General features: G+C 37.2%; 2 protein-coding genes across 7 annotated transcripts in view; one reads left to right on the plus strand and one right to left on the minus strand.

Annotated features, from left to right (window-relative positions):
* Ssp3 (short spindle 3) overlaps positions 1-26,862 on the plus strand; it is a 40,919-nt gene that overhangs the window by 8,087 nt on the left and 5,970 nt on the right. For 4 of the 5 annotated variants that reach the window (XM_070314222.1, XM_070314221.1, XM_070314220.1 and 1 more), the window contains exons 5-12: positions 50-530; positions 720-902; positions 987-1,238; positions 1,369-1,815; positions 1,906-2,015; positions 2,097-2,220; positions 9,542-9,705; positions 25,055-25,496. In XM_070314222.1, the coding sequence (XP_070170323.1) occupies positions 50-530; positions 720-902; positions 987-1,238; positions 1,369-1,815; positions 1,906-2,015; positions 2,097-2,220; positions 9,542-9,705; positions 25,055-25,496 (2,203 nt within the window). Of the gene's footprint in view, positions 1-49; positions 531-719; positions 903-986; positions 1,239-1,368; positions 1,816-1,905; positions 2,016-2,096; positions 2,221-2,828; positions 3,247-9,541; positions 9,706-25,054; positions 25,497-26,862 lie in introns of those variants that run through there. The other variant, XM_070314225.1, reaches the window with a different exon arrangement.
* Positions 1-26,862, minus strand: part of LOC138943402 (uncharacterized) — a 120,190-nt gene that overhangs the window by 7,175 nt on the left and 86,153 nt on the right. The window lies entirely within an intron of this gene.

Consider the following 26,862-nt stretch of genomic DNA (forward strand, 5'->3'; position numbering starts at 1 on the left):
GTCTTGATATAATTGTGTATCACATTTATTAATAAAATTGATACTATAGGTACGAAAATATGTTGGAGGGAATGTCTTGGACGGAACAGGTTGATACTCTCGCACAATTGCGCGCATTCGTAGCTCGCTATCCGGGGCGTGCTTTAGAATTGCATCAGAAATTTTCGTCTCCGTCACGGAAAAGATCGCTCCCCGAAACATTAAGAAAATATCAAGCAAAACAAGCTTGCGCGCAAGATAAACGTCAAAAGCTATTAATGGAGAAATCGCAACGATTGCGAGAGTTATTAAATAAAGTGGAAGACGTCAAAAGCGCAAAAAATCAATTAATAGAAGACAAACGGATCAGAATGGAAATGAGACTTAAAAGGGCGGAGGAAAATAGAACGCAACATTTGTTAGAAATAGTGCGGAAGGCACACGATGAGGACTCGAAATTGAAGGAAATAGCCTTTATCAATGAACTTGAAGCACAAAATAAGAGGCATGATTTTATGGCATTGTGTCAGGAACAGGAAGAAAGATTACAGGTATATATTTCCAGACAAAAAGATAACGTACAAGTTTTCAATGATTTTTTAGGCATTTTCTGTGAATATATATAAGATATGTATATAATACAAATATCATGTAACATTAATATATTATATTGATATATTAAATATATATATATTATATTAATAACATTCTTTTAAATAACTGCGACTTGTGTTATATAGGGGATTCAAGAAGAACGTCAACGTCGACAGGAGGAGAAAGCTGCTAAAGAAGCCGCAGCCGAAGAACGTCGAAGAGCTTTGGAAGCGGGACGGCAGCTAAGGATACAAAAAATGAAACAAGCGCGACAAGAACGCGAGGAGAGAATTGGTAAAATGCAGCTTGAAAGAGAAAAAGAACGGCAGGTAAATGAATTATTATTATGCTTACTCACTGTCACATAATTTTTTTCATCTAATGACTCTCTAATCTTGATTTTAACTCTTTAGGAATTAGCGAGGGAAAAGGCACGAGATCGTGAAGAACGCTTATCGGCACTTCACGCGGCTCAACTAGCTAATCAGGAAGAGCTGCAGAAGAAAATAGCGCAGAAACAGCAAGAATCCGCTAGACGGCACGTGGAGAATATTGAGCACATTCGGCAACGTGCTGTTGAATCTTCAATCTTAAGATCGGAAGAAGTGCCACCCACTCTTAAATCTTACCCCGCTCAGAAGCAGTGTTCCTTATGTGGCACGATTGTAAGTTTTATATAATGTATCTTTTTCTTTCTTTTAACAAGATATTATATATTTGTTTATATCTTGTTAAATATCTTGTTAAAAGATATTGTATAAAATAATAGTTAATTGTATATAATATATTTTACAGATACCTAACGAAGTACATCTTTTGAGTCATTTGAAAGGAAAGGCGCATCTCGAAGCGGTACGAAATGCCCACGATAACCGCGAGCCATCGCGAGACGAACTTCAACGTTTTAATATCGCACAAATACGAGATGTCTCGGTCACTGTGGTTAGTAATAATAACGCAAACAACAACAAGGCCGCGAGAGAGAAGCAGAAAGCGCTTAAGCGCCGATGTAGGAAGATAAAGCAACGCATGAGCTTACGCGGACAAGAATGGGAGGATAAATATAAAAATGAAAATAATCAGAATTTATCCGTCGAATCGGCCAATAAAGTCAAATTTCGACGCAATTTAAAAGAGTTAGATAGATTATATAATAATCATTCCAAATCTGCATGGTCAACTATAGCACTTGCTGCCTTGGAGCGTTGCTTAGGTGAAATTGTTCGAGCCTTCTCCAAATCCGTAAGTTCTACAGAAAAGAGACTATGTTTTTCTCAAGATTATTCTGCATCATTTTATATTCTATTTATCTTGTTATTTATTGTATTTCAGTGTCCATTTGATCAAGATGCTTTCAGATGCTTGAATGGATTTGATACCCTAACGAACTTATTGAACCTAGGCTTAAATACACAAAATACATCATATAATTTACCAAATAAGTAAGTAATAATTCCATAAATGTAATAGAATTTATTTGATCAATATTATAAGACATTTTCTGTTTATATTTAAAATTTAAGAGCACTTATATCACTGTGTCGAGTCTACAAAGCGACCATCAATGAAAACATCGAGAATATAAAAGCCATTCTATTAAGCAACAAAATTCTCGTTATTTTGGATCTACTTTTACAACGTCTAGAGGTAAGTCTACATTTAGTCTATCTCTGATAGCGTTAATGTGATTGATTTCATAGGATATAATGGATTATAATATATGAAAAATTTCAAGATTGGTATAGTAATTTATTTTGATCCGATAATATATATAATTAACAGACAAAGTATGCTTCTATAAACGTATATTTAACTTTTCAATTTTATTTATTTATTGAGAGAATGTGCATTATGATTGAAAAAACTAAATAGTATTAATATAACATTAAAAAAAAATTCAAGTTAATTTATTATTCAATATCTTTGTGTATCGTATTCGTTTGAATATATCCTCCAAATATCGCTAAAATTGTAAAAAATTGATAAATTGAAATATTTTTTCTCATCATTTTTCAATCATATTTCTCAGTTCTGCTCAAATTGAAGTAAATAAACAAAATTCTTTACTGAGCTTTTTTCAATATAAAAATTTTTGCCGTTAAAACTTTTTATCTCGCGTTGTAAAACAAGCTTTAAGATACAATTATATATAATTTTATATATACATATATTTATTAATTTATTTATTCTATATATATATATATATATATCAAATTCGATATATAAAATTTAAATCAACACCTTTATCCAATAAGTGCTGCCATCTGAGAAGAAATGACTCAACTATTTCAAATAGGGATCTCATTATAATTCGGTTGGCTGCACTGGCGCGTCATGTCTCAAAATGTTTTACTCGAAACAATTTTAACAATGCTCTGGCAACGAAATTAATATTCAGGTAATCTTTTAAAAAAATTCTAGCAAAAATATTGGTTTTTATAATTGAATCAACATCCGCGATTCTGATTGCAATTCTGTATTGCATGTGTCCGAATATCGCGATAACAATTCTTGTACTTCCCATCCAATGTCGAAGCATTGATGAACTTTATAATTATAATTATAAATTTAGAAATATTGTCAAATTAAGTTTCAGAGGGTAATCAGATAAATAAATATCTTTTATCTTGCATTTAATTTCTCAAGGAAACTTTAATAGAATGATTTTATACAGTAATCTTGGGTCTTGAGATGTAAAAATTATTCGTGATTATTATTATACTTTACAATAATGATAACACCGGACTTTTGATCGTAATTATTTTTCGCGCGACTAAAAAAAAAAAAAATCTCGAGTAAATATGATTCTCCCCGAGTTTTTATTCTTCAAAGCTTTTGCATTTTTTTACTTTTAATTAAAAAGTTAAAGGTATTATTCCAAAAACGTAAGTTGACTTTTTTTTTTTTTTGTTGTATCTGATCTGAATATAAATCAATGTAAACAAATCTTTGTTTAGAAAAACGTCGCTATTTTTACAAAGAGCGTTCTAATTCTCGAAACCTGCTATCATAGGAGTAAAGAAATCTCCTCTATTAAAGTTTCGGGACACAAGGCAAGCTATACAATGATATTTGTCGAACGCGCATAAACGTATCGCCGTCTAAAGTGAGTTAGTGTGATAGATAGGCATGCAGATTACAGCTTGTTTTGTGTCTTTTTTTTTCTTTTTCTTTTTATCTCGTTTCGACATTGTGGCAAAGGGACAACGTTGGTAAAGACGACGTGCCCCTGTCATCCTGTCTATTCTGTCCAACTTGTCAAAATAAGGATTAAGACTCTTCGGGATCCACGATTTTACATCGCGGTTGCCTTTAGACCCGTTTCGAGAGTCGTGTGGTAGACGCATCGCTTATACGTATAAGATGTGCGAGGTAAATAAAGAACGATATATACTAATTTCGGAGTCGAAGGCTTGAAATAAAGAGGAGGATACAAACATGTATCCTATCTGTAATAATAATTATAGTATTCAACACAATGTACTAGTGTTTATATATTAGTGATGGATATATTTATGTACTGTTTACAGACAATTGCAATGATGAAAATACTAACACTTTCAATAAATTAATTCACATATTTGATAATATTTATTAATGTACGCATAGAGATAGAGAGAGAGAGAGATGCCTAACTTTTATTATATAATTTTGTTAATTCTAGCTTTTTTTTATCACGCTTCAAAGTTTAAAAATTTTTTACTATTGGAATAATATAAATTTAAAAAAATATATATATATATGTTGCTCTTTTCGATATCTCCTGTTTATTTTATTTATTATCTTTATTGGATTTGCGGTTCAATTAGTTATAAATAATTCATTATGATTTTTGGTACGCAGTTAGCAAAACAAAAGAGTTACGATTTACACGCGTTGTCATTTTACATTACCATATACGGTATCGAACAAATAACGAATGCTTTATGCAATTAGTTAAAAAAAAAAAAAAACAAAAAAAAACAAAAAAAAAACAAATATGATTAACGCGACCGGATCGTTTTTACATCTCTGGTCATGCATTTTGAATAAATAATTTCGTTGTATATAATACGGGTATAATGCTCATATATTGAACGAGTGCGTATATCTTTATCCTATAGCGATACAATAAGGCAATACAAGAATAATAGAATTTATTGATGCTTAAAGAGATATTTCACCCCAATCGCGCGCATTCGTCATTTTCGAATTTCTTGTAAGACCGTATATCCGTATATTTTCTATCCGATTTTTACGCATGTCTCTTCCGAAATCATCGACAGATTTTACGCTTTCAAACTCATCGTATGTCTAACGAGGCGTATCATTTTTCCGTGTTGTATCATCAATACATCGGCATGATTTCGCCATCGATTCTTCACGCTCCATAGATACGGCACTGGCGCCACCTCCTTCCTGTCCCCCCTCCCCCTCCCCCGCTCCCCCGCTCCCCCCCTCCAAGGATCCCTCTCCGCAAATGCATTAGCGGCGAGAGAGCTTTTAGTGACGTCATCCACATACAGATACGCGTGCACGTACGCACGAACGTGACGCGCGCGGATGGAGCCGAGTTATACGATGAAAGGAAAGTCCGTCCGCGCAAAGAGAAAAGGAGAGAGAGAGAGAGAGAGAGAGAGAGAGAATATACATGGGGTACTCCTGTTTCCACTTCCATCAAGCCCGGGTTTCGAGGATCGGGCCTAATCTTTTGTCTCGTCTCCTCTTCTTCTATCGGCACTTCTTCAACAACCTCTTCGCACGTTCTAGAATCCGAAATGCGCGCTGCAATTTTTCCGAGCTACCGCCCCTTCGTCCCCCTTCGATAGAATCGCGGTGAATCGCGGGTGAGATTTTACACAAGGAAAAGCTATACCGACGCTTTATTCTTGCGAACTCTAATTGAATGTTTATGAAACGAAAATTTATACCCGGAATAATCTATTAGAGACTACAGTCTTCCCTCAGATTGTTTCACTGGTTTTGATTATATCGTTTAAAATCTTTTTGCGAGCAAATGGTCGTTTTTCCAAAGTAGACGGAAATTGAGATTTGAAAGATTAAAGCAAAGCATATCCTGTTGAAAGCTACGAAAACATATAGCATGAATCATAATGAAAAAGTTAGAAATAAAAATGAAGCGGATTTATAAATTTGCAAACGTAATATTATCCTATAAAATGATACTTTCTTATCGTCGAACTCTTCAAGACACTCTCGATATAAATTCATCTAGCGTATAAATGCACGAAATACGCGAACTGTGAACTTTTTTTCATAAGTAAGTAAATTAATCGAACGAACCAAGTTTAGCTTTCTAACGAAGAACAGTGTTTAATTGCAGAGAAATTGAAATATAGTAATAAAATATATATTAATAAATAAAAATATATCAATTGAGAAGACTTATGACCTATATATTATTACAGGAATCGAATCGAAAAATAAAAATACACAAATTTTATACGATGTTAAAAAGTATTCTATTTTTTTTTTATTTGCTAAACTTTTATAATCTCTTATATCGGTTTTGATATTTCTCTATGATGGATGATAACGCTTGAATTCTCTGCTAAAGAAAAATTTTCTTACAATAGCTGGAAAAAAAAAACCACGACTAGAAGAAATATTTGTTTTCAGAGATTCTATATTTATATAATATTACGTAAGAATATCTTTGATTTTTAGTTTACTTTTTAATCGCATCGACATACATGTACTTGAAAACAATTAGTCAAGACAAGATTCTGTGGTATTTATATCTCGTTCTCGCGGGTATCATTATTCTTTCATTATCCATTTTCATTCCGTTCAGACTAATACAATATAGTCAAGGGACACATGTTCGTGTGTTTGTTACATGTCCGACTTATAATAACTATCAAATTTCGTACAGTTGAAGCAGATATTGGAAGCGAATTCACTTGTTTTATACAGGCATTTTGCCTTTATTGCTGTTCGTATTGTATATATAATCGCGCAGCTCCGTTTAGACTATCCGGTATTATTGGTCAGGTTCTTCTCCGTATGCGATACCGGGGATTGTCGAGAAAATAGAAACGAGGGAGTCACCTCGTTACTAAATGGGCCAGAAAAAAAGACGTCGCGTCGTAAAAAGAGCCGCGGGGATAAAGATCCTCGTCAAATAAAGAATTCAGCGATAAGCGGGATTAGAAGCGCAAAATTCTCGTCTTTATCTTTATAACTGCCGTGTCTCTCCCCCGATATACGAGCGTTTTAATACGCTTTAAATACAATACAATCGATGGGACCGCTGCGTCAAATTCGACGAGAAGGTAATCGACGTACATCCAATTAAAAAAAAAAATGGAAAAGATGATCCGTAAATGTAACCGTCTGTTATTTCTCCAATAGCGCTATTTATTTCCTTCGTAATGAATCGCGATGCGTATCACGGATCGAGAGAGACGCGATTTTAATCGAGTTAAAAATGTTTAAGAAAATCCAGATGAATTATTCTCATCCACTCTCTTTATCTTGTTGATCGGAAAAATTTGTATAGTTTGGACCATTACGCAAAAAGACGAATTATTCCGAGGGAGTTCGTCCATTTCCTCCTCCTCCTCCCCCCCCCCCTCTCCGCCTACCCTACCAGCGAACGTTTCCCTATCACTGGTCCGTCGACCGAAGAAATTTACAATTCTACGTAAATTGCTTGAAATCATTTGTCTTCTAAGGCCGCGTCTCCCTTTCGCTTGAGGATTCATACGTGTAACGCGTGACTGCATTTGCGTTGATATACGCGGAAGAAGGATTTAGATGACTGCAAATTGTATTTGCTGACCGTAAAAAAAAAAAAAGGGAGGGGAAAGAAGTTGTCAAACGAATTAAAGTCCGCGAGCAATGTATATAGATTAAAATATAAAGGAGATGTAGCGATTCATTATAATGGACAATATTATGTCTTTTTGTTTAATAACAGAGAATTAAACACATATACGCGTGAAAAAAAATATGCACGGTACAACCTTATTTGCCATAGATTCTTCATTTTTAACGTCGTGCGTATTTTTAGATTAAAACATTTTAGTGTTTAAATATTTTCGCCGAGGAAAAATTTAGATTATAATGAATATAAATTTTATAATTTACTTTTCATTATCAATAATATAATATACTTTTAATATGCCTTTGTCGATACCGCGAACAAAAAATTTCGGATATAAAATTTACAAACTGCATGCGCTTTAGAAATTAATCGTAAAGTCGTAGAGTTCGAGTCGAGTATTATCGATGTCTCGTAGACTTCTCGTTGTAGAATTCTCTAAGATCGTCTCGTCGACTTTTTAACGTTTGGAAAGAACTGGATTAACATAAAAGCATCTCCTGTTTACGATCGCACGTACTCGATATATGCGTTCCTCGAAATTTCAACGTCTTGTTGGCGTCTTGTTTTCGTTCGTTCCGTATCAGAGAGAATGTCGTGGCTTTTTTTTTTTTTTTTTTCTTCCTCGATACGGATGGGATTGAATTTGTCAAGATAGTGGTCAAACCGCTTTTTAATGTTTCGTTGGAGATTATTTCGCTACCTCTCTTATGAGCAGGCCGGTTCGTAACATTATCTCTTCCATCCAAGATGCTCGTCTCCGGCGCAACAATAGTTCTTTAAAAGATTATGCATTCTAAAGTTTTCTGTGAATGCGCCGCGATCTCTATTTAAAAACTAATAATAATTGTTAGAAATTATTAATAGACGAGTTATAGGGATATACATCGTACACGTTTCTCAAGTGATGCAAATATGTTATTTGGTAAAAAAATAGTTAGAGTAGAAAAAAAAAAAAGATATCCCTTGCAGAAAAAATATAAATTTTATAACACGTATATTATTAATTTGCGATATTAAATATGATGAAAAAAATACGAGGTCGCTTAAAAAAATTTAGATAAAATTTTCACAGGATCTGATTCGAATTCAGGATCGAGGGACCGATTGTTGCAGAACGTCGCAAAAATACTTTCGTTACAATTTAAACGTCATTTTCGTTACGATGTATGTGTCCAACCGAGTGGATCACGGCGGCCAGAAGCCAAATAAAAGTGAACAAACGTGTAATATACGACTTTTCGATAGGATTCCTCGAACGACTTATCGAAACCGTTTAGGACCCATATTCTCTGTCTCCAGGATTCTTATCGGGACCCTTTGTGACTCGTTACCACTAATTTAGCCTTCTAAATGCCCGTACGTATGCGTGTGTTGTCCGCTCGCAGTCTAACGGGGTCTGTAACAATGACTCAACGGATCAGGAATCCAGCCACGTGTATGCGCGTCTAGCGTCTGGTTGATCGATCAGAATCGGACGCTAAGTAACCAGCCGATCGATGTAACGCGCGAGCGATACGTCTTCTAATAAAAACGAAAACATACCTGAAATTTCTTTAATTATCCGATATGAAAAATTTACCGGTTCTTTAATTTCTCAGCGAGTGTTTTTTCGCGAAGTATACAACACGCGCGTTTATTTTCGTTTTAATGATTTTAATATCAATGACTCTCTCTCTCTCTCTCTCTTTGTCTATTTCTTTCACATCTATTACATCCCCGAGAGGGGAAATATTATTTCATCGAAATGACAATCTTTCTTCTTTTCTCTTCTTGCATTCCGATATATAATATCTCTCGTCATTTTTAATTGCGATATACAATTGTACACTAAAGTCTAACGGATTCTAGCTCTCACATTTCTCGCTCCATTCTTACAGACGTCGCAATTTTTTTACGCTATTAACTGAACAAAAAAAAAAAAAAAAAAAAAAACCGAGCACACATTTCTCTGATCGCAAATATTCTTGTATTTTAAACGTTAATAATTCTGACGCGTTTGTTTTAAGGTGAATTGAAATTGTGCATCTTTCAAAGAGCACCTTCGCAAACGCGACACGCGTTTATTTACTACATTTCGAGTATTTTATAAAAATATCTATTACATCTTTCGTTGTAATCATTACGCTTCTCCCCTCATAGACTCTGACTAGTCTCGACGACCACGCGCAGACCCAGGATGTATCCGCCAATTCAACCGGAAATGGAATGGTAGCCGCCAGCGCGACGCAGTTACTGTGCAGCCTGATCCCTGAAGAGCTCTTTGAGAAAACGGTCCTGCAGACTCGCGTTCGAGATATTGCCGGGTAAGTCCTTCAAATGTTCAATTTATGAGCGCAGTCTCGTATTACGCGATCCTGAAGCTTCGATATTGACGTCGCATCATATAAAAAGGTCACAAACCCTCTTTTAAATGATAAAAATATTTTTATCGACATATATATATATATATTCGAAACGAACGGATATTCTGAATGTCGCGAAAGAATTACGTTTATCTTATGCGAAGATCCAAGTAATTTTTTATATATTTCGTTTTTCCTGTAATGGAAGCTGACTTTAAAAATCCGTCGCGGCAAAATTTTATAGAAAGAAAAAAAGAAAAAGAAAAAAAAATCTCTTTATAATTTTTATCCGATTCTAAGTAATAATCCTTTCGCGATACATTTCGAAAGTTGGTAGGAAATGCGTAGATTTATGTCAAAGAATAAAAAATAATGTCGATTTGAATTATCGTTATCGTATATCGGGGGAATGAACGATACAATGATTTTAATAAAGGCTAAAGCTAATTTTAATTGAGATTCGTTTCAAAAAATAGAGCGCACGTTAAATGGAGATTATTTTTAATTAAAAATACTGTATTGCGACGAGAGACATATCGACGTTCATGTTATAGCACAAATAAAATATTACATATTTAATTGACAGTTGACCGTTTTAGTGCGATGCTCGGGGACATGGCAAATCAAATGCGATTATCGTTAACGATTTCATAAATTTGCCCCCCTCCCCCTTCCCCCCATCCCCCTTCCCCTCAGATATCTGGTATAAAATTTCTGAAGACAAACAGCTTTGACACTTAAGCGAAGAATTATTTATTATTAGTTGCGTATCTTTTTCATGACTTATGCCTGATACTTTTTGTACCACCGAATAAGGGTAGAGCGATATCGTAGGATGTTCGATTATTACAGTTACAGATGGCGGGCTATTAAAATAAATCTCTATTATAGACGATCGAAGAATTATTTCGCTGGTTAGGTCTAATCGGAGCATAATTAGCAACGTTCCACTTTTTCCTGGACGATACGAACGCTCTACGTAATTGCGGGCAATCATCTACAATGAAATCGTAACTTCTGTAACGTGTCTTTACGTATCTTTTCGCTGTATCTTTTTACTATTTTTTTGTGGGATTCCTCGATAAAAGGACTAGAGTCGCTGAGATGAGAGCTTTTGATAAAAAGCGTATTACTGAAACGACAATGCGGAGAACTCGCATGAAGAAATAACACGAAAGCGACAAGATTTCACGTTAATCAAAATATAAAAAGGAAACATGTAAAAAGTTTAATTTTATTATAATTTGAAACTATTCTCTACTTTTTTTCTACAACGTTTCTTTTTATTAATCAACGATCGATCTCTCTTTGCGTCCCTGTCGTCAAATCTATTACCGCCTGACATTCGCTTTCGTATAATTCTTATTCGCGCTCGCCCGTGCGCGCTTTTCGTCGAAAATCCGTGTCTTTTGATCCGGTCGAGTCATTTGTTGCGCAAACATACCATCGTCTCTAGGACGACGGCGCCTTTGAACGCGGAAGGGGCGAAGGGATATTCGAGTAGGTGCTTCGAGGTACATACCCAAAGGACCACCGTGTCTGAAAATATAACCGCGCGTCAGTGCTGAACTTAATACGCGAGTCACGCGAAGTGACAAGACGCAAACTGTTTTCGTTGCATCGCGCGGGATCCGTGATCTTCGCGTTCGTAGGTTGACGGTTCGCACCTGGGTCAACTTCCTCCGCGAAGACCCCCCAAAACGTCGCCTTAACCCCTTTGCGCGCATCCAACACGTTTTCCCTCCTTCTCTCGCCGCGCTTGTCCCTTTACTCCGAGCACACGTGTCTCTCTTCCGGGGAGGGAAATCCTGTCACAGACGTTTCATCTCTCCGGCGAACGGTAGGAACGTTATTAAAGTACAGTTACATAATATGATTGGAAGGATAAATTTAGAGGAAATTTAGAAAATGATTTAAAGAAAGATATTGTTTTACCTAAAGTAAGACAATTATGATTAGTAATAATAATTTTAAGTTTAGACTTTTTAAGATTTTATTTTTTTAAGAAAAATAAATGTTATGCGTTATACAAACTAAAATTAATTTTTATTTAAAAAACAAGCTTTATATATTGAAACAAATTTTTTCGTGCATTTCGTTACTAATATAAGATTCTTTATATCGAAATTCGTGTTATCATTGTCTCGATTTTGCCATTACGAATGGAAGAATGTTTTTATACCATACATCTGAAACGGATAAGCAATTTCAATTTTTGTGTGGGTGACAGCGTCGCTTTAAAAAGATCGTACCAGATTGTTATTTTCTTTCGACCTGCTTTTGCTATAATCGGGCGAATCTGCGCATTTCACACGTTCACGCGATCGCGTACCGTGTCTGGCCGTGTATAATGAATGACGAAGGTGTACGATCAGAATTATTGTCGACCGGATAGCGGGATTATTATGATTAATTTCCTGCCGATGTGCGCGAGAAAGGCCTAGTCACGATTTTTACTCAGCGGCGAGGTTGCTTTTCGCTCGTATCTTTAAAGCGCGCAGATGTGTGTAACGGCGATCGATCATTTTGTACGTCGTAATGCTTATTTGACGGGATCGTTAAGTGCTGCGCTCGCCGTCACTCCTTTCCCGAAAAATAATGCACGATCTTTTTTTTTTTTTCCCCACACCAAGACGGGATTTTCTTTTTCCTCTTACCGGTAATGCATTCGTCGTCTGCTCGTCGATTATCACCGTGATGTTCCCCGATTTAGAGATAGATATAGAGTTTTACAACAAGCGAAATATAGACAAATAGTGATTCGATGACATTGTAAATGTTGATATATTTTAATAAATTATGGCATGCGTGTACAGTAATAAAAATTGCACAATATTTGAATACATTTGCTTGTACGTGTGTGAAAAGCTAAGAGTGATACTCTCTTATCGGCTAAATCTCTTTTATCATTGTATCTCTTTTTTTTTTTTTTTTTTTTTTTTAGAGATTTTTAATAAATATTAAATCTTGTTAATAATATAATATAATGGAAGATTTCGGAGAATTTTTTAATATTGTACAAAATTTTGCATTTTATTACTCTGACAGAATAGATGATGATTCTCTCTCGCGCTTTAGTAATAAAACTGAATAAATATTCCGTTTGAAGATATAAATTTCATGGAAAATATAATTATCATTAGATTTTATCGGCGATATGTGAAGTAGATATCTCTTAAACTTTCTGATGGCGTTTCAATGGCTTCATAAAGCAACAGATGCGCAGTATAAAGATAAGGAGATAAAAAAAGTGCGTATGTTTGCCTATCAACTTTTATCCGTTGGTATCTCTGCGCGATCTCTCTGAATAGAGAAAGGTGCGGTGGCGGCAGCTCTCCCAGGGATCATTTCCCTCGTTTCCCTCCTTTCTTTTTTAATACCGACAATGCCAAAGATAAATGAGCTTTTCGCCATAAACTCCGTGACCTGTCGAGAGAATCGCGTCCTACTTCTCGTATTCTTCATACACGTCTCTGAATACGAGAACACGTGAATGAAATTATTTGCATTTTAAAGGAACGATATTTTTTTCCCTTCTCGAAACGTCTCCGAAAAAAAAGATAAATACTTAGAAAGAACGCTTCTTCGTCCATTTTTTTTTAACACAATTTATCTATTTTGAATTCACTTACAAATTCGCAAGAATCCGGATAAATCGGAGAACCTTATCGTTATTTTAAATTATTAAAATGAATATAGAGAAAATATGGATTTCATGTTGTATGTAGTGACGGGATATTTATTAATATTTATTTATGTAAAATAGATTCCTTCTACAGTATATTTAATATGTAAAAATACATTTATATGCTAGAAGATTTACGCATAAGAAATTATTATTAAGAATAATTAGACGAGGATTAAAAGTGTGGCCACAAAGCAATGTGACTCGGCCTCGTTCCCCGTAATCGAAAACTCTCGAAGACATCGATGATTGGGACTTAAGTGGCCAACCATTGACGTAATTGCTAGAGAGAGAATAGCGTAGAAAAATCAAATCCACAAACACTCTTACTCTAATCACGATGGAGATGGGAGAGGAGTTTGCCTCGTGTAAGATCTACGTGAAATGAGATCGATCGCCCGAATAATTAGTAATTTATCATTTTCATAATTATTATATTAATTAAATTTTTCGATTATTATCAATATTCGTGAATAATGTACATTTGATCGAATTTATACGATTTAATAAGACACTGAATGAGATAAATTATACGTTAAACCGCGATATATCTTTTTACCTCATTATTTTTTTAACGTTAATTATCCTCAAGTCTCGCTTTAATTTTTAATTAATTTTTATTTCGATTTTTAATTTTTAAGCGATACGGTGATTATACCGATTATATCGATAATCAGATATGCGGCGAAAATTTTGACATGTCGAAGAAAACAGCTGGATGTTTTGAACCGCTCGATAATAGGATTGACATCGTGAACGAGAGTGAGACGCGATACGAGAGATCGAAGAAATGTGTCAGAATTTAAATTGTTATGCCTCTTAAAGTACCCGTGTGTCTTGCTTCGCGCGTTTGAAATAAATCACAGTTTGCTCTGGTTAATTGAAACGGATGTAGGCGGAACTCGATGCGATCTCGATGCTTTTTATTTCTCTTCGCGGCTCCGGGATTAAATGGGGCTTTCGATCAGCTTGTCGACGTCCACGAGTCTAAATTTTCCTCAGTGCACGCCCGCGGTTTCCCGCTTCTCTCCCGTGCTCCCCGTCTATTGTTATAATGAATTAAAGGACTACGTCTTAATCGCGCGCGCGCCTACAGAAACGACGCCCCTTCCTCACAGATTTGACGCTTTTAAGCCTATCGAATAATCCTCCGAGCAATGGCAGTTTGGTAAAACAATTGTAAATTTATGCCAGGTTTCTATTACAAGATCGTATATGTTCCGATAAGATAAAATTTTAATCAAAACTGGAAGAAAATATATTTCTATGCTTGTATTCTGTTGAAAATTTCTAAAAATGCTTCCATCAATTTTTCGCATCTTCAATTTTTCAATCTTCTAGAAAATTTCTGATCTTTTGTTAAAGTAATTTCTCGTAAAAGTTAATACAGTGTATATACACGAAGATATTAAACTATATATAGGGAGGGGTGTCTTAGAACTTCTCTAGCTTCGATTGAAAGATCGATTGACAAAAGTCAACGGTTCCGTTAAAAGGGAAAAGAATTCTCAGCCAAGTCAAACTGGAAATCGTCTCGTTACGACTCTCCGGGAGGGAAAAAAAAAAATTGATCGGTATCCCAGTGATGATTCGTAGCGGATTGTGCAAGGATTGCTCTCGTACCAGGCAAGCGACGCGATCGCCAAGTACTATCGCAAAAGTAATTTGTTACGTAATCGTCAAGCAACGGTTACATCAAACTGACGCATTAATTAATACGCAGCTCCTAGAAGCGAACCGGCGGCTCGCGCATTTACTTAACGTAATAAGGTTCCCAGCGGCTTCTTCTCCCCCGTCTACCTCCGCATCGCTCGTCTCGCACGTCTCGCGCGGAGGTATAGGTAGGGTTTATTACGAAAATGAAAAGGCTACGTTTTAGTCGTGCAACCTGATTAAATCGGGAGTTGCGCGAAACGAGGTTAGACGCGAAACGACGGGCTCTTCCCCTTTGAAGAGAGAGAGAGAGAGAGAGCGGCGGGCGAAATCTATTTTATTAATATAACGGCGCTGCTGTTTGATCTGATAATTTAGTTTCGCCGTTCTAAAGAGCATCCACCCCCTCCCCCTTCCTCCCTTTTCTACCGTGCCAAAGGCTCTCGAATAACGCACCGCCGACATCTCCCAGTGGGCATTTTCGCCGGATTTCTTTCTCGAACCTCTCTCCCCTCGCTTTCCTCATGCTCTCGTCTCCTTATCGATTTCATGCAAATAGATTCGAACCTTTATCGTGAGAAGAAAATATCGTGGTAAATGTCGACTGCTGCAGCACGACGACTTCTGTTTACTATACTCGTATAAGGAGATGCTCCGGTATACAGTTACTCAAGAAATTGCGATCGAAAGTCTTTAATGTAACGAGAAAGAGAGGAAGCAGAGGGAGAGCAAAAGAATATTAAGCGATTTTTATAGCTTATCGGAGAAAAGAATATCTCTGATAATACATCTCTAAAGTACAATATAATACATTTTTCTAAATAATTTTTCGCTAAACATTTAATCAATTTCGCGATCATTCAAGATCCTATTCTAATCCTAAACGCAATAATTTGCTTTAGATATATATATATATATTTTTTTTTTTCTCTCTCTTTCGCGACTTTTTAATCATGAACACGAACAAATCTACGCGCGGATAAAATCGTAATTGCATGATTGATTCAAGCGCATCCACCAAAATATTTATCCGATTGAGTAAAATTGTAGAAAACTAATCTATAGCATATACGTAAACGCTACTGTATAGTGTGTAGAGACGCTTTCTGGACCGCAGTCAGATTATATTTCCATGTTTTCTCGTTGTGGGATAAAGTTGCGTAAAGAGAAGAATTTTAAACTGTGATTTCGTTGACGACAAAACCGCTTTATTAATTTAAACAAAGTCCAGCGTATCGCAGCGACGTGTCTGTCGCACACCTGTCACGTTCATCGGCGTGGGTAAGCGCGTCTAAAAACGCGAGGGCGAAAGGAAAACGGGGGACGGGGGACGGGTTGGAAGGCGAGGGGTCGGTGTGTAGCCGGCAAGATCATCGGCGGTCGTGGAAGAAAGGGGGAGATGAAGAAAAAACATTGCGGGGGTGAATGAGCGAGGCGGGCTGGGTACGTAATCTGCTAATGGACTGTTCTCCTCCTCCTCCTCCTCCTTCTCCTTTCCCCCTTCCTCGCCCGTCTCGTTCCCACCTCCTCGCTCCCTCTCTGTTTCTCCTCGTCCAAATTCACCCTCGGCCGGTACGCATCCCCGCGTCCTCTCAACCCTCTTTCGAAAGGCCTCGACTCATCCCTCCATTCCTTTCTCTTTCTCTCTCTCTCTCTCTCTCTCTCTCTCTCTTTCTTTCTCTGTACCGAGTTATCGGCGACCTACGCGTACACGCCCAGTCGTTTGCTATTCTTCGTACTTTTGTTGCTTTCTTTTTTTCTACGTGTTGCTCGTAGGATTTGGTCGATACACCGCGTGATCGGTTGATGCGTTCGCGCGTGCACAGGATGTTGAGAAAATTACGTGTACAAACTCGAAAATTGTATCGGAGATTTCAAAATGAGAGAAAGAGAGATACGCAAGCATAGATACGGAAAAATTTGTATCAAGCGACCGCGAGGGGATAAAGAGAATGATTTCTCGCAAATTAATCTCTATCGATGAAAATGGATGCTTGTATTTTTTTATTTTTATTCAATTTTAAATTAACTTTATTTATCTATCTACATAGAATTTTAATTTGAAAACTGCTGGAAAGGGGCACAATAAATGATACAATCTTCTAAATCATAATAAAATTAAGGTAAGAGTTTTCCCAAATTTATCTATGATTAAAAAAGATGCGTTCTCGACAGTCTTAAATTCTCCATGGATGCCTGTCAGTCGAAATTAAATAATTTAACTGCTTTGTGGCAAGTTTGATTTAATTTTTATACATTTTTCGTAGCAGAGCAAGAGAGATTACACACTCTTCTCCACGGTAAAAGTTTCAATGTTTATTTCAATACAAAGAAAAAAAAAAAAAAAAAAAATCATTTTTCTCAAAAATACGTATATTCAGTTAATAAACACAGATTTCGCGTGTGCGCGGTTCCTGTTCAATTAACTTCTTTTCATATTGAAATTCAGACATGCAAATAGCCGACTAAATATTAAATCCGCGAGTGGCAGATGGTATCGTTCGCTCGCATAAATAATGAGTTAAATTATTACCGACAATGCGCGCCGGTCGAATTAATTATGATGACATTGTATTTTATCTTGTAAACGTTACACGCGCGTAAGAGATAAGTCCTTCTCATTTTCCAATTGTTATTAATTATCGGATTGACTGCATAATGCATGCGCCGTTTTATTTTGAAAGCACACGGATATATGTATGATTTTCAAACAATGATAACAATTAAAGTGCATGCTTTGTCACGACAACGTCGTGTTTCTATCAATGTACGAGGAGATAACAACATTCTCTTTCTTTCTCTGCAGATTTTATCAGCTGATGCAGTTATTAAACACGCTCTCTCTCTTTTTTTTTCCTTTTTTTTTTTTTAATGGGATTGTACGCGTGTATTTTAAAAGCGACGCATAAATTCAGTTTCTTCCAAATCTTGCTAAAATAAATATGACATTTATAACTACATTGTTTTGTTTATTTCCGTATTTCAAAATTGAACTTGTGCTACGGGAAAAAAAAACAAAAAAAAAAACCCCGAACGATTCATCACATAATTCTGGCATGTTTCGCGCTTTCTATTTACATCGCGAAATTGCAATTTATAACAATGTGAGGGATTTATATTTAATCTATATGTTCTCCGGCGGGATGCTCGTTTGAAATCTAACTGTTTTGTATCGCATTGCGTCATAAATTTAAAGTAAACGCTCGAGTTTGGCAATTCAGCGTCAAATTAGACAGCAGATGCACTTAAAGTATCAGCTGGCACAGAGCCGGGTGTTGGTCAGTGATTCATTTCCGAAGCCTTCCGCACAGGGCTCGTACTCATTTTTAAAGACCGCGTCTCTTAATCCGATCTTCAACAGTGTTGAATGCTATACGTTGAATGCTTGTACCAACGTCCAACGTTATCGATATCGACGCATTACGAAAAGTTAAATAAATTAATCTCTTGGAGCGGGAGATTTGTTATAGCTTTATAATAATAAAATATGAATCGTAATTTTTTTTGTAAGAAAAAATTGCAAATAAAAAGATAAAATAAAAATACAACGAATGATGAAACGACGTTTGAAAGAAAATTTTGTTAACTTTTGCGCGCAATTAAGATCGTGCGTCGAGGTTCCAGCTTCGAGATAGCTGGAGGAAAAGGATCTTCAATAGTAATAGTGCTGTCAACGACAGCGTTGACAAGAGCGGTAATAGTAATGGGAACCGCGGGATTGAAGCCGAGTATTTGATCAGGCGGGACAGGGGCGCAAGTAGAAATAGGCACGGAGAGCGGCTGTTCTTGTTCCCATTCTGCTAAGTGGCAAGCTTCACCGTTGTCTATTATCCCTTCGCGTACTCGCCCTTTCCCCTTCCACATTCCCGCGTAGGGCTAGCTTTAAACGACGCCAGAAGAAATCCGGTGTTGACTCTGTCATTTACGAAATACATTGTACGGAAGTGTAACACCCTATTGAGGCTCTGTATTTGATTGAGAAATATTTGGAAAAAAAGAAAATTAATTAATTAATTAATAACCTTTTAAATATAAAAGATAAAACTTGATTTTTCTGTAAAAAGAGACAAGCGTGCTTGCGTATATAAATATTTTCATTGCAATTGAAGGTCCCTGCGGTTAAAAATTTCTCGTAATCTTTGTTAAATTTATTGGAAATGACACGAAGAAAGTATCTAGTAAATTCTGCAAATTTTTTACTTATTTATGTTAATAAAATTATATATATAATCATATTAATTAATTTCACTAGTATAGGTGTCTCTTTTCGTTTTCTCGCTCTAGCAATTTCTGACATTTTTTTCTACCGCGTACAAATAGGTTGATATTATATATTTCCTGAATTGATGAAGTGTGTGTGTGCGTGTGTGTGACGGTTATTTTGAAGATATTTTGAATTCTTTTTGCGTAAGAGCAGCGTGCACATATTTTGATGTAAATATACTAGATGCGAACGCGCGACCTGCCATTTTGTACTCGGAGTACGTATCTCTTCCTCGGAAATATTGGATTTCCGTAGGTAAACATAAATTATTTTTAGAAATTCTACTCCGCGTATAAACATGCGCAAACGGCGTACTTGGCCGACACGAATACATTTCCACTGGCGTGTTCATAACATATTGAATATCGGTAAATGGTCTCCAGAGTCAACAGAGCTAAAATCGGTTATTAAAAAATTCAGGTTTACAGGAAACCGATGCAGGGATTTCATGCTATCGCTAATAGTGGATGCCAGCGCGACATTTTTGGTAATTTCAAATAGTCATAAAATTTATTTATTTATTTATTTTTTTTTTTCCCCATGAATCAAATACAGATGTCAATATCGTATGGTTCTAAAAAACGGTTGATCAATATCAAAATTGGCCCTATAAAAAATGAATGCAATGATAATCTTGTAATGATGTAAAAGTAAAATATTTATCTCTTGCAACAATACTTCATTTCTCTTTTCTTATTATATTTTCCATTTTTATTACATTTTACTGATTTCATTTCACCTATTTTCTCTTTTCTTTTCTTTTTCTCTTATTTATTTTTGGATTAATTTTCGCGGTAATTCGTGTCGCAATTATACATCGATCGTTGAAATATACAGGCAACCAAATTAATTTGTTACTCTGACATTTTTTTTTTTTTTTTTTTAATTTTACTCGCACTTGTTCACGCATCGTTTGTGGAAATTCACAATACGTTCGACACCGTCGCTATGCTCGGCCAAGTCGCATAGAGTTTAGCACCCTTCGTCCTACGCTCATCCCCTGTACTAGGACTCTGGCTATACGTATAGAGTACCGTAATGCGTTTCGTCCCCCGCGCTACCGAAATCCCGGCGTGAATGCATTACGCATCAACGAATCCGGAGTAGCAATATCCTGTGAGTTGCTGGATGTCAGAGCTCGGGGATTATAATACATTACCAATTCGACGAAGACCATTTGACCTTGTTTCAGACTTTATTTCGCGTGCCGGCGTGCCCTTTATTCGCTTTTAATACAAACTCGTTGAGCTTTTCTTTCAAACGTTGCACTTTGATAATTTTGTCCTTCTAGACACGATGTACGTATAGAAAAAAAATCACTTATGTTTATTCCTAAAACGCAGAGTCTCGTGCCATCGTTATTATAATATATATCGGGGAATATAATACATTATTGAGAGAGACAATTTTATTTCCATATTTTTAATCACGCTGCCTTGTGTTTATTTTTTTATTTTTTACATTAATGAATAAAATATATTTTTTTCTCTCGTATACGATCGATGATAGAGATTCGAAATGCCGACCCAAGCTTGGCGACCGAGTGGCTCGCTCTTCCCTTTTTTTTCCGATTCAATGATACGCGACTGTCATTTACACACTTCTGCCATTTCGTTGCGCAAACATGGTGCCTATTGTCGAAATAGCGAAATGGCACTTTTGCCAGACGCGTTTATCCGAAGAGGAATACGAGCACATTCTTGTATTGAGCTTGAATTCTGTTATTCTTACAATGGACATACTCTTATGTAGCGTACCGTTTTCAAGTACAGTTTACATTAAGATATGTCAAAGTTTAGAGATATGTCAAAGTATATGTATGTGTGTCGAATATAAAAAAAAATTATTAGTTCAAACTATTAATATAAATATTTGTGCAAATTATATTAATTTATATAACAATTAATTTATAGGATTGATTATCATTCTGTTGTATCGTTTTTTTTAATTTTTTTATTAATTTAAACTAATAAATATTACAATTATAGATTTATCCTTTTTAACGCAAACTTTTCCCTAGCACATCGTACAAATTACCTGCGTTTCCAACCATGCGTACGCCGCAAATTACATTTTGATTGATTTACAACATTAATTCTCCAGTGTTACTCGCGGATAACTCGCGTGCCGCGAAAAATATGTTGCGGCGATTTTCAGCCGGATACGTTTCGATTAACAGAAAAATTGTTTCCGTTTATTTTTATTCTGCCTCGTTTATCAGAGTCATCGTATTTTTTATCACCACGTGCATTTCGCGCGTACTAATATCACTCTCTAAATACGTATGTAGCACTTTGGCTATACGCAAATATTTTCCATATCGCCGAAAATATTTTTAATACGATTCCGGATAGAGTGCGATCGCGTTATATTTTTTTAAATTATCTCTGTCTTCTCTCTCTCTTCTGTATTATACAATTATTCATATTGCAGAAATGTGCGCGTTTTTTTTTTTTTTTTTTTTTTTAAATGTTTGACGTGTCAGAGTTGTCAGAGGTCGAAGTATTTCTTCGCTCTCGTAATCCGGGCACGACACACAAATTACGAGCCATCCATCCGATTACCCTCCTCTCGTAGGTACCTTTTCCCGCCTAAGTGCACTCGCGTGCGATGCAGCGCTCGCAAATGGCGTAAGCCACCGCTAGGTCGTCGGAAGAAGATGGAGCAGGAGAGTGGGGAAAGGGGGAACGCAGAAGCGTAAAGATATGCACCCTCGCGAGCTCGCTATGAAATAATCATATGGTTAGCTAATGGCGGCCTCCGGGGTAGCGGCAGAATAGTCATCTCCCTATCTCCCGCCGCGGAACGTGGCCACGTACGGGGAACGAGGGGATAATAAATAAATTCGATATATTTGTGCCTCGAGAAGGCCCCCCGCAAACATTCAATGATAGATCGCAATCTCGGGTTGACGGGCGCCGCGCCCCCATTCTCCTTTCCTCCTCCCACCCCTCCCCATCCCCTCCCCTACCCGAGGCGAACGTGCGCGAGGATCGGGACACGGGATCTTCCTCGTTGGCGCGATCGTCTCGATATTCTCGTCGCGTACAGTAATCGGTGAATAACAGATCGAGGAATATTCCTACATAGCTCTCCCTAAATTATTTCCCGCTAACTGAATCGGTTATTGGAGGATTAATTAATAACATATTTTTAAAACAATACAAGTATATGTTACTTTATATCAATCGCAGGAATACAAGCATAAACGGGACATTTCTTTATAATGTAACTTATGATATGAAGATCAAGGGTTTGAAAAATTTAAAGAAATTGTTTAAAATTTATTAATTTAGAAATATATATATATATATATTTGTATTCTTTTGTGCGAAATAATATTCACGGTTTAAAAACGCGAACGTTGTTATTTTTATACGCCTATTCTCCCTTTCTTGTTGTTATATTGTATTAAAAAATTTAATGAAATTTTTGACCTTACTTACAATTTCATAGGAAGTATATTTTTTTTTTTTTTTTTTTTTTACAAAGATCGGGGGATTCATTTACGGAGATGTTTAATGTTGAGATTCGGGAAGCGACAATAAACGACGATTCTCCTACGACAATTTCGCTACGGGAGAATATCGTCGGCCAAATTGGCCGGTCTGCGGTTTACACGAGACACCCCCCCTCGTCCCGACTAAATCGACTAGCGTACCGCCTCAATTACATGATTATGAAAGTATGATTCGATGTTTCGGGTCGCGCGAGAGAGAGTGAATAGAATCACGCGGATCGAAAGGGGGCTTATCCTATCGGGTTATAAGATTAAGCGATACTACTATTCACGGCGCGCGCTGACTTTCACGGAACGTAATCCCGCGTGGAGTGAAACGGAAGCGGGACAGAAGAGAGAGAGAGAGAGAGAGAAAGAGGAATGGGTGATGGTTGGGGGGGGGTGAAGAGTAGGAAAAGAGATGACTACTCGCCCATCCAAAATTATTGCATTCGAGGACGCGGTCCCCCTCGTCCCAACTGTCGCCCGTGTTGTTTCAGGTTAAGGGGCACGGGGGAGGCGGGGGGGGGGGGGGGTCGCGTAATCACGCGCGGCGACGAGCGCGCGATCATGTCGAGCGATTCTAATCCGTGCGTCTCGATCATTTCGCTGCATTTTATTAGCGAATTTGCTCGACGTACCGGTCACATCGAGACAGATCGGCGGTTCGTGTTCGCCCATTGTATCCCTCGCTTTGAGATGAGCTTTGTTAGAGAGGTCTTAGGTCTCCTCTCGCCCGGTTGCGTTTATATCGACGAGAGAGAACGCAAGGACGGAAATCGCGCAAGATCCCGAGAGCGAGTCAAAAGCCTGTGGAATTTCACGGGTTGTAAATATACATTTTTTTTTGGGGGGGGGGGGGATCTTGTATTTTTCAACTTACGCTATCTAATTTTTCGATGAAAGCGGAAAAATATCCGCATCTACCAGTTTCAATTCTCAAGTATAATTTCCTGAATATGTCGCGATTGTAACCCTTTTCGCGCTCAATCGGGAAACGCTGGGTGGCGTAATGTGCTCGATGAAGCTAGAGAAAGAAAAGAGAAAGAAAAGAGAAAGAGAGAGAGAGAGAGAGAGAAAGTGCGGCGGGATTAGCTTGCAGTTAGTTATGATTAGACGCGACAGTTGGCCTTCCACGCTATCGAAGGGCGGCGCGCTCTTTCTCTCTCCCTCTCTCTTATTCTTCCTGTCGTGTATATTATATATTCCAATACTCATTGACGCGAGCGCTCCGTCTGTGTGCGTTTCTGCCGAAGAGGGTCGGAAGGGGGCGGCGATAATACGCGCTGACAGGCGCGCACCCCCTCGGGCTTGCGCGGCCGCGAAAGGGGATGCTGTCTGCGAGAAAGAAAAACATATACATACAACAACCCGATAGAATGAGCATCGCGTGCGCCGACGCTTGCTACTCTCCCGTCCCCCCTACCCCCCCCCCCTCCCAAACCCCCGTTCGATTCCCTTCTACACCCTCCGTGCTCTTCTCGCGCTCTGGCCGCACCTCTCTTTTCTCTCTCTCTCTCTCTTTCGACGCGCTCGGAATTACACACCGATGTTATAATCCTCTCGTGTTACGCCATCGCACATGCTGTCCTGTAAGCAATACATTGTTTTTTTTTTATCCGGTTCCCTCCCCAGCATCCATATGCACGGGGCACTTCGCTGCCGTATGATCGCTCGGTGATCGACGAGCAGCGATTGTCAAGAGAGTACTACCGTCGTCGAAGCGAGATCCTTCGTTAGGTTTGGGGGTCGACGACCCGTTGGTGCCGTGTTGTGAATATCAAATTGTTCGTTTCACCGATTGAAATAGGCGTTCTTGTATTTTTACGCGTTAAAAAGACGAACGTTCTATTAATACTGTTTTATTTCATATTCAGCAACGCTCCATCAATTATCGATCTGTCTTTTATTATTCGGATATTAAAATTGATCTTTATATATTATTTACGATTTATTTGAAATTCTTCTTGATTTTTTTTTTTTTTTTTTAGAAGATAGTCAACTGATTTTTTAAAATAACAATACACGATTCTCTCTAACGATGAGACAAGAGTACAGAAATTTATAAATTTTCATAGAAAATTTTTCCACCATTCTTGGACATGCATGTCTATTTCAATATGGTATCGGAAATGGAGAAGAGCTCTCTTCTCTCTCTTTCTCTCGAAGCTATGCGAATAATGCACGTCGATTCTTTCGTATGCTTCAGATATCTGGTAGCCGGCGGCTTAGTGGATCGCGTGTCAAGCCACAGCCAGGCCCTGATCGAGACGGATTTCTTTCTGGATCAGGAGCACGAGTCGCCGTTGCTGGTATCGTCTTACGATCTCATCGCACGTATCTGCGGCCATCTGAGACGGTTCGTCGATCAAGATAGCGTCAACGTGCACGGCGAGGGCGGCGGCGGCGGCGGCGGCAACAACGTCGAGCAAACAAGCAACGAGTCGCACTTGCTGTCGACTTTATCGTCGAGCGAGGTCTTGGGCGCGATCGGCGCCCTTTACGCGGCCATCGTATTCACGCCACAGAATCAGAAAGGTGGTACCTCGCCGACGCCTAATCACACACTCGCGACCGCCGTAAGGGTGCTGGCCAGTCGCGGTCTCAAGCTCCTCAAGTCGATCGCGGAACTCGATCTTCGGACGCTACAGGTAAAGCTTTTGTCTCGCGTGATTTTCTTGCAGAATTTCGAATTTTATAATTAATGAAATTTGTCGAGAAAAGATATTAAAATCGACACGGTATGTCAAATTCCAGCCTATCTAACAAGCGAAAGTTAAAAATAGGAAATTATCCGAATCGAAATTTTACTTCTGTTCTCACTACTCTACCTTTTTACGTTTATAGATTTTGCAGGATTTTGATTAGTTACATTTATATAGAAATTGTATTGTATTGAGTTTTTTTTTATTTTATACCTAAAATAGTAAACGAACAGTTTTTCACTTATCGTTAGAGGTTTAACGAAAGAGACCTTTCGGCAAAATTATAGATTAAATAGTTTCAAAATAGGATAATCTGATTGCTTAAAGTATTGTATTAAAGTAGATAATAGATTTTGAACATTTTCAGATCGAAAGTGGGAGAAAAATTTCGATTCGCTACATCCACGGATATTTATCACAGATTTTGTGTATCCCATTTTCCCAGATAATATTGTTTCAAACTGAAGTTTGACAAATTGATCTCGAAAATATTGATATGACGAATATTATGATGAAACGGATAAAAATAAAATCGCGAAGGAGATGAAAAATTTTAGAATCACATAACATATTAGTTATTAGCGAAAAAAGTACTTTGCCACATTCTTGTTATTTGGATTTTCTAGAAAAAATCGTAACAGAAAAACTATCAAATTCCATGCACTCTACATACAAGATGATTTAGCGTACAGAGAAGCACTAAAGTATAGACTTTTAATAAGTAAATTAAACGGATCAAGTTTTTATCAGCTCCTAATTACTGACAAAATAGATTTATACGTAAGTGTTTTGGTCTCGTTTTTTCTTCAAATATCATCGAATAAATTAGCGCTTGTTAATTCTCGACGTACACTTTGACGTATTTTTTACATTTTTTTCTAAATCGTTTTAATAAAGACGCACGTAATATTTAGATATAAATGTTATAATCCGATCTGTCTATATTTATAGCGATTATCTTGAATATATATATATATATATATATATATATATATATATATATATATATATATATTGCAGTTTTGAATTGCACGCGCGCTATTGTAACTATCGAATCTCTGATTTTCATCTTCATTGCGTATGCGTTATATGTGTTGTACAGAATCGTACACAGTCGTATTATTCCGCTTCAATTTTGGCACGTACCTTTTCCAAGGTATCTTTTTCACGTTAAATAAGGCCAAAGTTTAATTTCGAGGTTTATCTAGCCCGAGAAATCGGTATCAAGTGTAAATCTGAAATTGACATCAGACAGCCACGTTTTAAACATTTAATTACGCGACGAAAACTGATTACACTTCATTTTACCATA

Source organism: Polyergus mexicanus, unplaced genomic scaffold, assembly GCF_030449975.1.
Source record: "Polyergus mexicanus isolate NDT 795.1 unplaced genomic scaffold, iyPolMexi1.0 SCAF_26, whole genome shotgun sequence".
NCBI lineage: Eukaryota > Metazoa > Arthropoda > Insecta > Hymenoptera > Formicidae > Polyergus > Polyergus mexicanus.